At 43.0% G+C, this 18205-nt stretch overlaps 1 protein-coding gene across 1 annotated transcript in view; it reads left to right on the top strand.

Moving 5' to 3' along the window:
• Positions 1–15394, top strand: part of YIPF7 (Yip1 domain family member 7) — a 39718-nt gene extending 24324 nt beyond the window's left edge. The window contains exons 5-6 of the mRNA XM_075266469.1: positions 2234–2415; positions 14965–15394. Coding sequence (XP_075122570.1) covers positions 2234–2415; positions 14965–15127 — 345 coding nt within the window. The 3' untranslated portion in view covers positions 15128–15394. The remainder of the gene's footprint in view (positions 1–2233; positions 2416–14964) is intronic.
• The last annotated feature ends 2811 nt before the right edge of the window (positions 15395–18205 follow it).

The following is an 18205-nucleotide window of genomic DNA, read 5'->3' as shown; positions in this document are numbered from 1 at the left end:
CTACAAATATTCGGCTTCTCTTATACATCTCATTCGCGTCCGTCACATTTTGCTGCAGAACTTTCACTTACCCGTTAAAATTCTAGATCATCTTAATTCTGTACCAGACCCAATGGGCCAATTTGTTCTCTTTTGCTGTCACATTTTACCTCTTTATCACTCTCAGGAAATGAATTTTGTGATTGTAAGCAGGAGATAGATAAGGAAATAAGATTCAATGATCGAAGTGTGAAGCTGCGATATATCCCATAGAAACCAATTATTAAGTGCTTTAAATACTGATAAAAATCCAATATTACAACTAAGCGATTGTTGAATCAGTCAAAGCTTAAAGTCTATATATATATATATATATATATATATATATATTTGGCATTATGCCTGAGAGTAGATAAAGGATATTTATGAAGTCCCGAATCATCTCCATCCAACATGGCCCAGCAGGATCATTTAGTGATCAAGGTACAGGTACAGTGTATTCATTCTGAAAGACGAGGACTATTGCTGTGCCAACCCTTGTTTTGTACTTTGGGTGAGAAGTCTGACAGTGACAGGATTTCCAACTTGTCCTCACTCCTTCAAAGCAGTCAAACACTGAAACTAGATTTATCCCATTGCACAGTACGTTATACCCTATGGCTCTAGAGTAGACATGCCAAAGTGTCTCCTTGCAACAAATTAAAGTAAAGTATAGTGGTGGAGATCTGTTAAAATTGGCATCTCATACACCAGTCCCAATAAAGGCCCCAAAAAGCACAGGGAATGACTAGTTTATGAAGAGGCTTCAGCTTCAGTTGCCATTTCCCAGAAAACTGGATGAGTACACCTTGACTTCAGTGCACATGCGCCAGACCTCGGGTGTATGCGCAGTGAAATTGGGACATATGTCTCCAGCTTCACTGAAGAACAGCACAGGCACCAGGAGCAGCAGAAATTAGTCCGATGCTACTTATTGGACTCATGTCTAGGTGAGTTGTAACGTTTCTACCCGTTGGGTTTCTGCACCATCCTCCGCATGCACACTGAGGCACAGGAGGTGTGTTCAGTTATGATTCCTTGTTTTTGGTGTGTTCAGTTATTGTTCCTTGCTTTTGGTTTCTTGTTGCTCTGTCTAAGCACTGTAATTGATTTTCCATCACACCCATCTCCTTCTCCTTGGTTGCCCTCTGCTCCCCTAATGGTTAATCTTAGCCTTACCTGTGTGATTGACAGGCTATCTACCAATCAAGTCTGGGGCGGGTTCAGGACAAGTCATCAGCCCAAACATGTTTTCTGGCTATTGAGATTCTGTGCTGTGACTTGTCCTTGCTAAGCTGTTCTCTTGTTATTGTATTGTATTTACTGACTTCTGACCTTTGGCTTCCCTTTTGACTTCTCTTTCGGATTGCAATTTGGTACTGCTTTGTCTCTCTGGATTTGACCCTTGGCTTGCTGACTCCTCTTCTGTGTTGTTTGTCTTGTCCTGTTCTATGTAAAACTTATTCAGAAAAGGGACTGTCGCCCAGTTGTCCTCTACCGCCTAGGATAGCTGAGGCAAGTAGGTAGGGACAGGGACAACTAGCGATTTGTTTACTTTTTTTTTTATAATGTAGGCTTAAATGGCATTATTATATATGGAACCCTAAATTCATGGTCCATAAGAACATGTGGGTGGTTTAGTGTCCCAACTCAACCTAACAGGTTCTCTTTAAGACTGGCGTAGGAAATGCCAGTCTTAATAAATTCCCCCCAATAAATGCAAAATTTTTTAATAAACCATTTACAGTCCCAATGGATGAATTTAAAGTCAGTTTATAAGCTTTTGATTCCACAACATGGATAAGTGACAGAACTTTTGTCAGGGACTGTATATGAATTTTTTTTTACAATTTCAGATTTCAATTTTAACATGTCTTTCTTCCATTTATAAGTGAACTATTGCTCCCAACCATCACTCACAATTCCATGTGACTTGCTAGATGCATAGGGTTGAGGATGTACAATATAATATAGTAGATATAACCAGCAGTCTCTACATACAGTATTCATGATATGTCATTTAGTGGTTTGCATTGTCACATGGATTGATGATTACATATTGAGACACACATTGTAGCATTGACTAAAATATCGAAAAAATTGTCATAAAACAACAATTCTAAACAATATAGAGCAGATCAATACATAAAGTTATCTTTTTGCATTTTCCCCCCAAATCCCGCAATTCCTTCTAAAATGTCTCTTTTGTCCGCAGGCAGGGAAGATTCATTTTGGCTACGTGTACACAATGAGTATACTTGGCTGCCTGGGAATTCATGCTTTATTAAATCTGATGAGTATCACAGGTGTCTCACATGGATGTGTTGCCAGTGTCTTGGGTTATTGCCTTCTGCCTATGGTGATACTCTCTTCCTTTGCCATTTTGTTTTCGCTACGGTAAGTGTGAGTAGATGGAAAATATGCTTATTATTGTTATTTCTCTCTTCTCTGTAATAGGATTATATAAAAACCAAGTCATCTGATTCCAAAAATATTTAAAAAGTTTCCACAATATCAGAGGTGTATCTTGAAGCTCCCAGGCCCCAGTGTAAAATCTCTAATGGGGTCCCTCAATATGATATTAAGAAATATGATCCTGATTATTAAGTATAAGCCGAATTTTTCAGCCCAGTTATTGTGCTGAAAAAGCCCCCCTCGGCTTATACTCGAGTCAGCAAAAAAAAATATTTTTATTTATTTATTTTTTTAGGAGGGGGGGGTCTATGACCAGCCACAATATCAATGTATAGAATCTCCCATAAAATAGTGCAAAAAAAAAAAATTAAAAAAATAAAATAAAAGTTCTAAATCACTCCTTTATAGGGGATCTGCAGTGCTCCTGTTCCATTGGGAAGGGGTTAATAGGAACCCTATATTCAGCCAGACTGAATTCTAAGTGGGGGAAGAAAAAAACCCAGTCCTCAAGCTCAGGGAAGGGGCAGACAGACAACCAAAACACCCCCTCCCCTTCCCCAACAACTACTGCACCCAAAAACTCCGACCATTTTAATTTTTGAAATTTTCCAGTAGTTGCTGCATTTCCCCCCTCGGCTTATACTCGAGTCAATAAGTCTTCCCAGTTTTTTGTGGTAAAATTAGGGGCCTCAGCTTATATTCGAGACGGCTTATACTCGAGTATATACGGTAACTAATAGGAAAATGTGATTCACTTAAAGTTTAAGAAAGATGGGACTTTTTTCCATTTCATGCCTAATAGAAGTATTGTGACCTTGTTACGGGGTTGGGGGCTTAAAGGATCTTGGCCATGGCTATGTGCATTAGTACTCCGTGTGAACGGTAACGGAGAAACATTCTGAACCGCGGTTAATTTCCCGTTATTCTTTGCTATGAATAGTATAATTTATCATTGTGTTATTTACAGAACTTACCAGAATAGAATATCTGGAAATGGTTACATTAATGTTTCGAGAAAGTTAACATAATGGATCACGCTCACTTATCAGCCTATCCATATGTTCTGTAGGAATAGAAACCGTTCTTACAAATAAAAAGTCATGTATCATTATGACAAAGCTTTCCTATCAAACTAAGGATTGTTACTTGTATCATTTGTCCCAATTTCACATCCCATGAAGCTGATAGAATTGTCAGGTGCAACCTTTTCATAGGAAGTGACAAAAAAATGTGACTGATTTATGTTCTTTTGGCTGCCGGCCTAACACGTGAAACAGACGGCAGCGGAAATAATAGTTGGCGAATAATGAGAATTGTTAGGACCATTACTGAAAAAAATATGTGTTTTCTTATTCAGCTCATAAAGCTCTGAACCACATTGGTGTGCTGGGATAGGAATGAACCCACTTCACTTTCCATTTCTCTGTTTACAGGAAATAGTGTTCTGTATTGATGGAAGGTATTACTTGACTTCTGTGGGTTTAAAGAGGGCATCTCGGTAATTGTATAGGCCGTGTTCAGAGGGCCTGGAAGTAATAAGAAAACGAAAACTATAACCTTTTCATAATCAGTTTTCATGTAGGGCAGAATGAGTAACATTATATGCATGAGTAATACAAGGGACAATTCCTATTCCCACCATGGTTCCCCCGGATAACAATTATACGTTTAGGTGTTACTTCTAGTAAAATCATCTGTATCTGAAATTGTCATCCTTCAGTTTTGTTTTCTCACTAGTATTGCTTTCAGAAAGTTTCTGCTTCCATTAGTGGACTGTGAATAAATAGGAGAAGCGCGGCATGACGTATTAGACAAAAAAAGAGATGGGAAGGCAGTATTATCTGTGCCTACTTTATAGGAAGAGACTAGGACGCAGCACTGCCTTTGTCTACGTACTTAAAGGGATTCTACCATTAAAACCTTTTTTTTTTTTTTGTGGATAAGACGTTGGAATAGCCTTTAGAAAGGCTATTCGTCTTACCTTTAGACGTGGTCTCCACTGCGCCGTTCCTTAGACATACCGGTTTTTAGCGGTATGCAAATGAGTTCTCCCGCAGCGATGAGGGCGTCCCCACCGCTGCCAGAGAAGTGTCTCCAAGCGCCGCCTCCTTCTTCGTCCACCGCGTCATCTTCAATGTCTTCCGGCGCAGGCTCGTAACTTCTAGCAGAGCAGACTGTGCAGGCGCACAGGTCACGGGAAAATGGCCGCTTGCACAGTATTGTTAGCGGCCATTTTCCCGTGGCCTGTGCGCCTGCGTAGTCTGCTCTGCTCTGCTAGGTTACGAGCCTGCGCCGGACATTGAACATGACGCGGTGGACAAAGAAGGAGGCGGCGCTTGGAGACACTTCTCTGGCAGCGGTGGGGACACCCTCATTGCTGTTTGAGCGCTGGGGCCCGCCCCCATCGCTGCGAGAGAACTCATTTGCATACCGGTAAAAAACGGTATTTCTGAGGAACGGCGCGGCGGAGATCACGTCTAAAGGTAAGAGACGAATAGCCTTTCTAAAGGCTATTCCGACGTCTTATCCACAAAACAAAATGTTTTAATGGTAGAATCCCTTTAAGGGGGCATTCACACTACACTAGTGTCCGGTGTTAGCATCTGTTACAAAATGTTAACAACAGACACTAACACACTGGTCATAAATCTGTTAAAAATCCCATTGATTACAATGGGATTTGATCTGTTGTCTTTCTTCACCAAATCCATCACATGTCCGTTTTTCTAGCACATGTAATAACACAGGGTGCAGGACTTTTGTGTCCATTCAAAATAATGGACTTATGATGAGCGTTATGTACCCATTATGGCTAATGGAAAAGTAACTGATGTTTTTTTTCTGTGCATGCTCAGAAAGCAGAACAAAAACAAAAAAACTGTATAAATGGATAGTAACAGACACTAACATGCTAATGTGCCCATTTTTTAACTGATCCATTAAATGGATCAGGGTAGGTTCACACTAGCGATGGGTACTTGAAAGACAGAAACCCTGAGGACATTAAACTGTGGGGCAAGTGGAAGGGAATATTAAACTGGGGGCAGCTGAAGGAGGCAATTAAACTGGGGGCAGCTGGAGTTCCTGGTGGCATATGGCAGGATCTTGTTCCCTGTCAAAAGCTGGGAGAAGATGTGCCAGTTGCCGAAACAACATGGGCATGCCTACCACGGCTGCAGAGGCAATGGCAATTGATGACACGTTATGTTAATGCTACACAGTCCAGTCGTATTAATGTGACCACCACCTACTTTTGACGTCAACGTTAAATAACCAATGGCAGAAGGCCCGTGTCATCAGCCATCTGGGTGCACTCATCATTGTGGAAGGCATGATGGATCACCACAAGTATGCATCTATCCTTGCGGACCATGTTCACCCCTACATGTGAATTGTTTTTCCTCAGGATGATGGCATCTACCAGCAGGACAATGTGACGTGTCATAAAGCTCGCAGTGTACGTGCGTGGTTCAAGGAGCATCAGGATGAGTTTACTGTACTCCCTTGGCCAGCCAGTTCCCCAATAGAGAATCTGTAGGACCACCTTGATCGGGTTGTTGGCGCCATGGATGCTCAACCGCATAACCTAGCACAGCTGGACACAGCACTGGAGTCGGCATGGCTCAACATCCCAGTGATCATCATCACAACATCCCCTCTCTCCCTGCACGTCTCGCAGCGGTCTGCTCTGCCAAAGGGGGTTATTCTGGATTTTGACAGGTGATCACATTAATGTGACTGGACTGTGTATAATGATCGAGGTTCTCTATTTTTTTAAGAAGGGGCATGGAGGAACGGGATCTGGTTGATTCCAAGCTAGTCTGCCCCAGTCTTGTTACATAGCAGCTCAGACCTATTTTGTGATTTTTACTCCCGCAGGGATCCAATCCCGTTTTTGCCAATAAAATGTAAAGGAATACACAAAGCTAAAGTTGTACAAATATAAAGCGATAACTAATCAGAATATACGCTACTCTCTGTATTAGATAGAGAGATCTTATTTTACATAGTGAGGGAGATCTCAGTAGTACAAAAAGTGATGAGTGACCATAATATATAAGAAGAATCAAAGACAACAGCTGGAATCAGAAGCAGATTATCCATTAAAGTGCAGGAAAGATCAGACCCAGCAGCCTTAGCAGGGAACACCATCTGTCCTGCTAAACAATGTCTGCGGATAAAATATTCTCTAAATGCAAGACGACAAGAAGTCATGTAATTGCAGACCCATGAAAGAATGGCCGGTGCAATCTCTTCAGTGGAGGCAAAGGCTAGAGAGCAGATGATTCCGCTTCAATAGCCTGGATTTATAACTGAACCTGAATTCTCATACTCGTATCAAGTATGTATATATGTCACAGCGGATCTGTCAAAAGTATACAGCTGTATTTTCAGAAGACATATGTGAGGGCATTCCTGGACAAATCTGTGCCCGGGGCCGTCAGCTGTGTCACCACTGCCTTATGTCTGCTGGATGTGACAGAAGACTGGAGAAACACGGCCAGGCTGCAGAGAAAATATACTGTAGTGTAATAGGTCTGTGCAGGGATTTATACCATAGACAGAGAAATTAGTCTATTAATGATTAATATTACAATAAAACCGCTATTAGATATGAGCGAACCGGTTCAGATTGGACTGGATTTGACCCAAATTTTCCAAAAGTCTGGTCTCAACCCGAAGCAAAACTTTTATTGGTTCTCACTCACTATCACTATTAAACTGTGCGGTCTCTTCAGTCCTTTGTCATCCTATTCTGGCCGACATCATGCCCATCGGTCCTCGAGGGCCACACCAATATCATGACGTTTGTTTTAAAGTGTAGTACACCCCACGTGACCTCTGAGGCGCAGTCACAGACTCCAATGGTCCTCCAAGGTGTGGGACATTGGCCAGGGGGCTAGAAGAGAGAAAGCTGGGATGCCCAGGAGAAATGAGGCAAAGTCAGTATATACTCGAGTATAAGCCGAATTTTTAAGAATAGTTTTTGTGCTGAAAAAGCCCCCCTTCGGCTTATACTCGAGTCAATAAGTTTTCCCAGTTTTTTGTGGTAAAATTAGGGGGGTCGGCTTATACTCGGGTCGGCTTATACTCAAGTATATACGGTAGGTCTTTATTATTTTACCACGCTTGCCCTTGGCCTCCACTTATTCTCTTGTAGAGACCCCTTAGTATAATAAAAGCACCTTCAAATCGAAACAAACCAGATGACATGGATATTTGGTGAAATAAATCTTGCAAGGATTGTCCTACAGAGATCCAGGGCTGTTCAGACTTGCCATGAGTACATTTCCATGTATTGTACTGTGAGTTGGTAAAATCCCTCTACCATGGATGTGCTTTGTTAGAGTATAATACCCTTATTATAGTGAATAAATGACTGTAATACTAAGTAACAAAGAGAAAAGTAAAAAAAAAAAAAACATGGGATGAATTTCTCATTTACAGGAACAAGCAAAATTAAAGGACTTGTCACCCCTCCTGACACGTCTCTTTTACTAAAATACAGTACTTGTATTTCTTCCAAAATAACGATTCAGTAGCTTCTGTATCGTGGTGTTTCGTTCCAATGTATGAATAAATTGACAAATGGATGATACCATTTCCCTTGTCAAAGGGGTGTGGCCCTCCCTACATAGCCTCACGCTACCAGCACTGATTGGACAATTTCAGGGACCCCCCCCCCCAAATGTGAATGTTTGGTTGTCACTTTATTCCCAGCAGGGCAGGACAATAATGCAAATGCTTAATGTGTTTAGTGAACATTTTTGTAATATACTTAGTTAACCTAAGTGTAAAAAATAAAATTGGGGCTGGAAAACCCCTTTAATCTGATGTTCATGAGGATAGAAGTCTGTGTAGTGCACAACTGTTATCTTTGCATCACTATATAGTGTAATGGAGGTAGTCACTATGGAGGTTGTATACTATCTGGGCCTTATATAGAGTTATTATTGATAGAAGTGGTCTGTACTTTGATAATAATTCCCCCGAGTATGGCGGTACACATATAGCGGTACACATATAGCGGTACACATATAGTGGTACACATATAGTGGTACACACATAGTGGTTTCACAACTATATACTGCATATACTCGAGTATAAGCTGAATTTTTCAGCACAGTTTTTGTGCTGAAAAAGCCCCCTCGGCTTATACTTGAGTCAAGCAAAAAAAAAATATATTTTTTTTTTTTGGGGGGAGGGGGGTCTATGACCAGTCGCAATAGTAATGTATAGAATCTCCCATAAAATACTGAAAAAAAAAAGCTTTAAAAAAAAATATAATAAAAAAATAAAGTAAATAAAAGTTGTAAGTCCCTCCTTTCCCTAGAATACATATAAAAGTAGTAAATGACTGTGACCCACATACACATTAGGTATCCCTGTGTCTACTGAATATAGGGGATCTGCAGTGCTCCTGTTCTGTCAGGAAGAGGTTAATAGGAGCACTGCAGGTACCCTATATTCAGCCAGGCTGAATTCCAAGTGGGGGAAGAAAAACCCAGTCCTCAAGCTCAGGGAAGGGGCAGACAGACAACCAAAACACCCCCTCCCCTTCCCCAGCATCTACTGCACCCAAAAATTCCGGCCATTTTAATTTTTAAAATTTTCCAGTAGCTGCTGCATTTCCCTCTCGGCTTATACTCGAGTCAATAAGTTTTCCCAGTTTTTTGTGGTAAAATTAGGGGCCTCAGCTTATATTTGAGACGGCTTATACTCGAGTATATATGGTAACTAATAGGAAAATGTGATTCACTTAAAGTTGGTGTTGTTGGTATTTCAGGATTGAATTTTGCCCAGGGCCACACTTTGTCTTTGCCCCAGCCCTGCTCCAGGGAATTACCCCTTAGGATTCCCCTCCTTACAGCTTTTTGGCGTAGTTCACGGGATCAGCACCAACATACAGAGCGCCCAGGAGAACCCCTTCACTGTCACAGTCATGTAAGCAGGATGGTGATGGAAGTCTCAGAGGGAGGCCTTGGCATTGCATGGACCCGGGAACTTTATTGGAAGATGTGTATGCCCCTTAGACAACATTACAGGTTCATATACACAATATGCCTCAAATTTAGTGTAACCATCAAAAAACATCCCCAGCCTCTTAGTGCAACTCTCATAGTTTGCCCTACCCTGCTTCATCCTTGTTCCCATACTATCTTTAACACATAACGTGCGGGCATTAACTTGCTGGCTGCTGCTAATAGTCTTTAAGGTAAAGTGGAGACCCATTGCAGCTGGTAATACATTGCCTCATGGTTTATTGTTATATCCCTGGTCACATTTCCTGCACGGTTGTAGTGAGGTTTTGTGTTTGACCTTGGTCTTACCCCATTGGTACAATATCAGCATGGCTATGAAGTAGAAAAGCAATCAGAGCAAGAACACGTTGCAATCCTCTGTAACACTTCTCCCTTCTGAGCTCATGTGCCGCCATTTCAATTAGAGGATAAGATCTACTTTCACATCATAGATTGAGTTCACATGATGCCTGATAGATTTCTAAATAAAGGAAATGGACCAAAAGAGATTGTTTAATGAGATTTCATGTCGGAGGATTGCAGTTATAGATCCATGCTTTCTGATAGAGGGATTAACCTGCATCTTAGAGGAAAGAAATGTCATTTATACCAGGGCAAAACAGATTACGGAGGTATTAAGCTGTGTGATTCTGGTGTCACCAAGATATTCACTGGCCACGTAGGTTTGCTCCTTGTAATTGACACTGATTTAACTCTTTGATGAAGAGTAGTAGCAGAGACATAGAAAACACATTATAATACAAGATTATTCTACCTTAAGGAGGTGTTTCCACTAATGACATTTATCCCATATGCAAAGGATAGAGGATACATGTCTTTTTTTAAAAAATGTAGATTGTGAGCCCCACATAGAGCTCACAATGTATATTTTTCCCTACCAGTATGTCTTTTTTTTGGAATATGGGATGGAAATCCATGCAAACATGGGGAGAACATACAAACTCCTTGCAGATGGTTTTTTGGCAGGATTTGAACACCAGGATTCCAGTGCTGCAAGGCTGCAGTGCTAACCACTGAGCCACCGTGTGGCCCCATAGAGGATACATGTCTGATCACTGTGACTCTGACCTCTGGGACCACCAGACACCAGAGGAACAGGGAGTCCCCCCCCCAGTCCCTGATGTGGGCACTTTTTTATTCCTATGGGGCTGGAGAAAGGCATCTAGGAAGTCTAATAGATGTTAATAGCTTAATAGCTGTACTCCCTGTTGACCATCATTCTCCTGATCACTGGGGGTAATAGTGGTCGGACCCTCAGCGATCACACTCTTATGTAAAACCGTAAATGAGTCATCAAAGCTCAAAAACTCTATGGCCCGTCTCGCCATGTTTTTCTGCACAAATTTATTCCGCATCTTCTTCTTGTTTCTGTTCTTTTTCTTCCCCTGGAAGATCACTTGTCTGTCCGCTCCACCTCCTCTGGACTCCTTGGCCATTGTGAACTCTGGACTGCTGGACTACACCTCGGACACTGAATTTGAGATGGTCTCCTGATTCCAGCCCAGTGGCACCCACAAAGCCAAAGCAGACCTTGAAGTCTCTGCCGAGGGTTTGTTCTCTGGTTAGCTTGAGACACAATGGGGCTAGTCAGGATGAGCTTCGCCCTGCGAGTTCTGCAGCTGAATCAGCCACGGAAACTGCGGCAAGATCAAGCAGGACGTTTCCATTTTCAGCATCCTGAAAGGCAGATTCCAGTTGGAATTTGGAGCTGATTTTGAGGCAGAATTCACTACAAAATCAGCTCTAAGTTCCACTTGTGTGAACTTAGACTGACCCTTCATATACATCTGCGTTCAATATTCCATTCACATGGGGGCCCCCCGAACGGAATACCGAATGCAACTGCAAGCGCTGTGTTCTAAAAGCACACGGACCCCATAGACTATAATGAGGTCCGTGTGCTGGCCGCGCGCTGTCTGCACATATCACGCGGATAAGAAAGTAGATTGTGAACTACTTTCCTGTCTGCATGATCCCTGCGGAGATCTGGCGGCAAGCACACAGACCCCATTATAGTCTATGGGGTCCATGTGCTTTCACTGGCACACCGCTTGCAGTTGTGTTCGGTAGTCCATTCGGGGGGTCCTCATGCTGACTCCCCCAGATAGAATACCAATGCACTTACTTACTGTATACTATGCTGATATGTATGTTTCTATCAAGAGTCATAATCCATTCTGGTCACATTGTCCTCTCATTTCTGTTATTGTAATTGTAGAGAATACACACAGAGATGAAATATGACTTTCTACATAACTAGATCATTTTGATCCCTACCAGGGCGCATTATACTTCTTCACATTAAGCAAAAGCAGAAAGAAATATAGGCTTGACAGCTTTGTAGTAACTGGAGCTTCCGCACTATATCAGGCATCTAATTTATGGTTCTCACTATTTGCACAGGATTATGGTCATGTGGAAAGAAGAATTACGATGAGGGACATAAAATGTACAATTCTACGTTGGTAACTTTAGCTTAGAAAATGGAATGTCTTGTCATTAAACTATGAACGCCCTCCATATGGCATTTGCATAGACGTCTCCATAACAGTAAATGTAAGACACTCACCATAAATAATATTGTTTTAAGACATAATTTTTCTGGATTTTTAACTAATCAACATTTCTTGCAGGAGATCAGATTGTTGTAAAGAAACCAAATAAATGAGGTATCAGGAAAGGACGAGAATTGTACAGAGCGACACCTACACCAGTTGTAATTGAGTCTCCGACAGGCGTACCGCTCACTAGAATTACTATCAGGGCCCCTTCACACGGCGTAAGCGCGCCGCTCATTTAGACACGTATACACGTGTCCAAGCGCGGCGCTTCAAAATAGAGCCCATTGATTTCAATGGGAAGCACGCGCATATTGGCATAGACGCGCGCTTCCCATTGAAATCAATGGGCTCTGTTTTGATTACGCAGTGTGAAGGGGCCCTCAGGCTTTGGCCTCTTAGTCGTTCTTGTGTGTGTAGGGGCACCTGGACACAAATATACGCCGGTCAGGAACTGTTATTGTGGCGTATATAGTAAATCTGGTCCCTGCCCTGGCCCACTTACATATTCCTGCCTCGCTCTGTCCACTGTCTATAAAAATTGCGAGAAGGGTTGGGAGGATGAGGTGTCCCAAAGTGCACCAAAAATGCCAAAAGTTGAGGTGTATTTTTGGCCACTTTTGAGGTGCATTTGCCTTGATAATTGTGGGCCATAGTATTTAGATGAGAATTGGTTTAACATAATTCAGGTAGTCCTCGGGTTACGACGGTCTCGGGTTACAACGTTTCGTGGTTATGACTAGAGATGAGAGCTCCCTTGTAACAGAAAACTGCCAGCACTCCCGACTAGCAAGGACTAGCCTGCGGCAAATCAATGCTGGTTCTGCAGCAGGCTCGTCCTTGCTCATCGCTGGCAGCTTGCTGTTACAAGGGAGCTTACTTTTTCTCATAGGAATGAATTGACCAGCGTTGATTGGCCAGTGTACAGTATTCGGCCATTCAGGCTCGGAACTGAGGAAGACTGTACTGTACTGTATATAGTAAGTCTTCCTTGGTTCCGAGCCACTGCACACTAAACTATGTTGATCCATTCCTACGCGCGAAATTCGGTTTATGACGCCGCGCAAGAACGGATCAATGTCGTAAGTCGTGGACTACCTATACTTAAAGGAGTTCTCTGCATTGGACGATCCCAACTTCTTATCTGCAGCATCCGGCCTAGGCAGAGCCGACTGCGCATGCGTGTGCGGCTCTGCCCAGGCTCGACGCCTGAGCAGAGCCGACTGCGCATGCGCGTGTATGCGTGTGCATGCCCGCCCATGCACAGTCGGCTCTGCCTAGGTCAGATGCCTAGGCAGAGTGAATTCCACCCGGACGAAGATGCGGGGACGCAGCGCGGAGAAGACTTCGGAAAGGTAAGAGAAGAACCAGCGTTGATTGGCAGAATGTATAGCATCCTGCCAATCAACGCTGGTTCTGCATCGAACATTAAACTTTGAACAGCTAGTAGTGTTCGATCGAGTACGAGTATTTCGAATACCGTAGTATTCGATCGAACACTACTCGCTCATCTCTACTGATCAGTATTTGTGGAAAATAAAGACTATTACTTGAGCTGGATATATGTATATATATATATATATATATATATATATATATATATATATATATATATATATATATAGTTTTATTCATAATATAATGTATTATACCTGTATGTTATGGCCATGAAATTGGAAATCTCAGGTTTATTGGCATAGTAGAAATGTGTTACTCAAAATGTGTTGCAAAAAATTGCATGCAGTTCTTCAGTAAGGCCTAGTTCATACGGGGCAAGGGGAGTGTATTTTGGTCCTGATTCTGACGCGGAAAGCCGCAACTGTCGAAAGCCGGGACAGTCGCAGCTTCCCTCTCCTGAGTAGGCCCAAATGAACTGGAGCGTGCTGCCGTGAGGCGGACGCTGCGGCTGAATCGGCCGTGGAATCCGCCTAACGAAAGGGCAGCTCGCTTATTTTTCCCGTGAGCATCAACATGCCACTCATGGAAAAAAGAAACCTAGCGGTCTAGATAGATCACTATTGTGAGGGGGTGGATTATGACGTGGATTCAACGCCAAAATCCGCCCCCTCATGCCCCGTGTGAACGGGGCCTAAAGAAGCACAGTGTAAACCCAGCCCAAAGACACCAACTGTGGCAGTGCTCACAATCTGGTACGATCTCTGCTCTCCATATACAGGGAGAGGAAGGATGGGGCGCATGCGCAGTAGACACTAGCAGGAGCTGAACTCACAGTAGAGGAGCAGGGGAAGGCAGACACCCGGGAACACTTAAGAGAGTGAGACATAGGATGTGGAAAGGTATATGTGATGTTGCAGAAGCCACCGCCAGTGATCATGTGATCAGAGACAAATGGGCCATTCTGGTAATTATATTATATTACAAATTTGCTTCATTTGGCTCAAATATTTTATTGGTGTAGTAAATAGAAAATGTCTGGGTCCTGGAAAACCCATTTAAGATAATTAAGTTAACTGCAGTATAAGGCTGCATTTACACTGAGTAACGCTGGCGGTTTTTGTGCTTATTTTGGCACGTAGCGCCAACAACGCGACCGCAAAATAGCGCAGCGCAAACGCGGCGTTTACGCAGTGCTACGTGCCAAAATAAGCACAAAAAACGCCAGCGTTACTCAGTGTGAATGCAGCCTAAGGGTGCATTCACACTACGTAACGCCAGCGTGTATCACAGCCGTACACGCCGGCGCTACTGCTTTTTTCCATTCATTTCTATGGGGAGCGCTCGCATGCCGGCTCCCATAGAAATGAATGGGAAGTGTTCGGCAGCCCTGCTGTAGCGCCGGCGTGTACGGCTGTGATACACGCTGGCGTTACGTAGTGTGAATGCACCCTTAGGCGGCACAGAGCTTTAACTTTTTCATTGTTTTTTTGCACTTTTATTTATATATTTATCTATTTTTTCATTTCTCCCAGGGGCATCGCTGGTTCGGTCTTAACGGCGGCTGTTATTATGTGGTGCAGTTTTTCAGCTTCAAAAATATTCATCACGACATTGGCAATGGAAGGACAGCAGCTCCTCGTGGCATATCCTTGTGCGTTGCTTTATGGACTTTTTGCATTGCTGACTGTCTTCTGAAATAATCATATACCATTGGATCAAGGGACAACAAAACCCAACCCAACCCAGTCTAACATTCCCCCCCCCCATGATATGCAGTGAGGCAGGGCTGAACAATACAGTCTATTGTTCTGATGGTGGTATCGAGGTTACTGGAGGCATGCCCTGTTCTTTTTCACGGATGATCTCGATATCTGAATGTATAAAATTCTCAGACTAATAATTTAATAATTAAGCTCATTACAAAGAAACAATAATAAAGATCCTTGAGCTTTGTTCCTGAGATATCTCTGCCGTCTGTCTCCACTTTCCTATGCACTATGAATAATAAAGATATTACTGCAGTAACAAAAATAGAGCACTCTAATAATAATGCATGGAAGAACATGGATATCAAAGCACCTTTGCCAACAGCAGCCATAGGCTCTTTGATATTCCCATCACTTTTCTTTTCTGCATGTACAAGTAACCTCAGCAATAGGAAACCATTTGTGAACACCTGGATATGAGAGAGCGAGAGATGTGCGCGGGGAAGGGGAGGCAGTAGATAAACTGTAGTGCACTGGTAGATCCGGGAGCAGAGGCAAAAGAACAAGAGACAAGGAGAATACAATGATGATCCTTACCTTTACGGGAAGCATGTTCATTTTAGTTGCAGAATCAAGAGCACGTTCCTTGTATCGCACAGCAAAAACTCAACAAAGAACACTGCTGAAAAAAACGTAACATGTATCCTGAGACTACCCTCTATTCTAGATAGTGTGGGCTGTAAGACACAGCACATGCAGGACATTAAGGGGTTTTCCAATGTTATAAAATGATTGTATATGCCTAGGGTATTCTCTTACTTTATGAATGGTGACGATCTGACCTCTGGGACCTGGCAGGGAGCTGCAAGTGGCATCATTCACTTGAGCTGTGCTGCAGGTCCCTGGGCAACACTGTGCAGGGAAAGACTGTTGAAGAGGACTTCAGATAGGCACTGCTCCACTGATTCTGGTAGAGTTGGAATTTTTTCTGTAGCCCCCAAGCAATCAATACGGTTAGTTTTGGTGCCTCATTTGGGCTCTGTACTGTCAGGTGGGCGGTGTCAGGCAGGAGCAGACAAGGGGTGTGATTCTGAGCTCTGACACTGGCTGACTCTGATTGGAGCACTGAGTCACGCCCCCTGCCTGACACTGCCCACCTGACATTACAGAGCTTACATAGCACATCAGGCACCAAAACTAACAGCACTGATTGCTCAGGAATGGTGGAGGCTGGAGAGAAAATTCCAACTGTACTGGAATCTGTGGAGCAACACGCACTTCAGATGTTCAGAACTTGAATGGGTGAAAGTGGTGAAAGGTCCTCTTTAAGGGGTCAAAGTGATGAGACACCTTTATTATTAGAGTTAATGGGGATTTAAAAGGTGGGAACCCCATTGATCATAAAAAGATGTCATTATATGTGATGGGAATATTTCTTTTAAGCAGGGGTGTATCTAGCAAAGACTGGGCTCCATAGCAAACGTTTAAATTACCCACCACCCCCACAGAATAGCGCCCCCTTTACTGGTCCCCACACAGTATAATGCCCCATTTACACACTATAATGTTCCATAGAAGCCCCTGCACGCAGTATAATGTCCCATGGCAGCCCCTGCATACAGTATTATTTCCTATAGTGGCCCCACAACATGGTATTATGTCCCATAGTGGCCCCTGCACACAGTATAATGTTCCATAGTGGCCCCTGCACACAGTATAATGTTCCATAGCAGCCTCAACACAGTATTATGTCCCAGAGTGCCCCTAAGGTGTTTGTTGCAAATATTGCTAAAATTTTGCAGTTCAGCAGAACCCTGAATTTGTGGGGTTCACCAGTCACAACTATTACTATACTCTAGGGTCTTTTCAGACAGATGCTGTCTGTGATGACACTACATAGATCCAACGACAGCAAGGGGATCAGGTTTGGAGCCCAGGAGAGGTGAATAACATTAGTTTTTATGTTCACTCACCTCCCCTGGGCCTTCAATAATTCTATTTATATGGGATGCACAGGCACCCTGGAGGGCAGAAGAGAAAGCAGAGAAGGCCCCATGAGCATCTGGGGTTATTCCAGCAAGTAATGGCCTATTAAAGAAAAAAAAAAGCAGGAGGGTCCAACCTGGGCCCCCAAGGTCACATGCCCATGTAAGCTTCTATGGCTGCTACAGTGGTACTTATGCCAATGCTTCTAAGTTTTAGTTATGACCCCGAACTAGACAACCGATTATGTGATAATAGCACTAAACCATAACCCCAAAAAATATTCTCGTTATTAAAAATAAATTATTGCCTATAAAGTTGAGAAATTTACAAATAAATAAATAAATAATACTGTAATAACAATAAATCTCTGCAGAATTTCCTTGCCATAGGCCCTGACTTTTCGCCAGCCATAAAGTGATCCACACTTACAATGCACAGCAGGATAGACATTTCTAAGTAAAATGTCACAGACACGCATAACAATTTAGTTAATGAGCTCATTAGGAGACAATTGACATCACTAGTCAAGCAAAGCAAGCAATTATATCAGAAATATGATACCACACGAGTCACTATAGCGCCATAAACATGTATAATGTATAGTGTATATTGCCAATAGCAGTGGAGGATGAATGTAATCACAAGAGAAACACCTTAAAGGGGCTCTATCAGCAAAATTATGCTGTATGAGCCCCACATATGCGTGAGTAACCTTTAAAAAGGCCAATCAGGCACCGCTAAAGTTATATTAAACTACCCCCCCAGTTTTAAAATAATACCCTAAAAAAGAATGTGATCAACTTACACACCGTGCACGCTGGGCGGGCATTCAGCGTCCGCCATCTTCTTCATCCACGCCTCCTCTTCCTGCGATGTCCTCGGGTCCCGTCTTCCTCCGGCGCTCGCGAACTGACATTGCTAAAAAAAAAAAATGGCCTAGGCGCATGCGCAGTAGCATGCGGCTTCTACTACGGCTACTGCGCATGCGCCCAGGCCATTTTTTTTTAGCAATGTCAGTTTGCGAGTGTCGGAGGAAGACGGGACCCGAGGACATCGCAGGAAGAGGAGGCGTGGATGAAGA

The sequence above is a fragment of the Leptodactylus fuscus genome, chromosome 1 (assembly GCF_031893055.1).
Source record: "Leptodactylus fuscus isolate aLepFus1 chromosome 1, aLepFus1.hap2, whole genome shotgun sequence".
NCBI classification, from domain to species: Eukaryota; Metazoa; Chordata; class Amphibia; order Anura; family Leptodactylidae; genus Leptodactylus; species Leptodactylus fuscus.
This window is presented reverse-complemented; position numbering and strand designations above follow the sequence as displayed.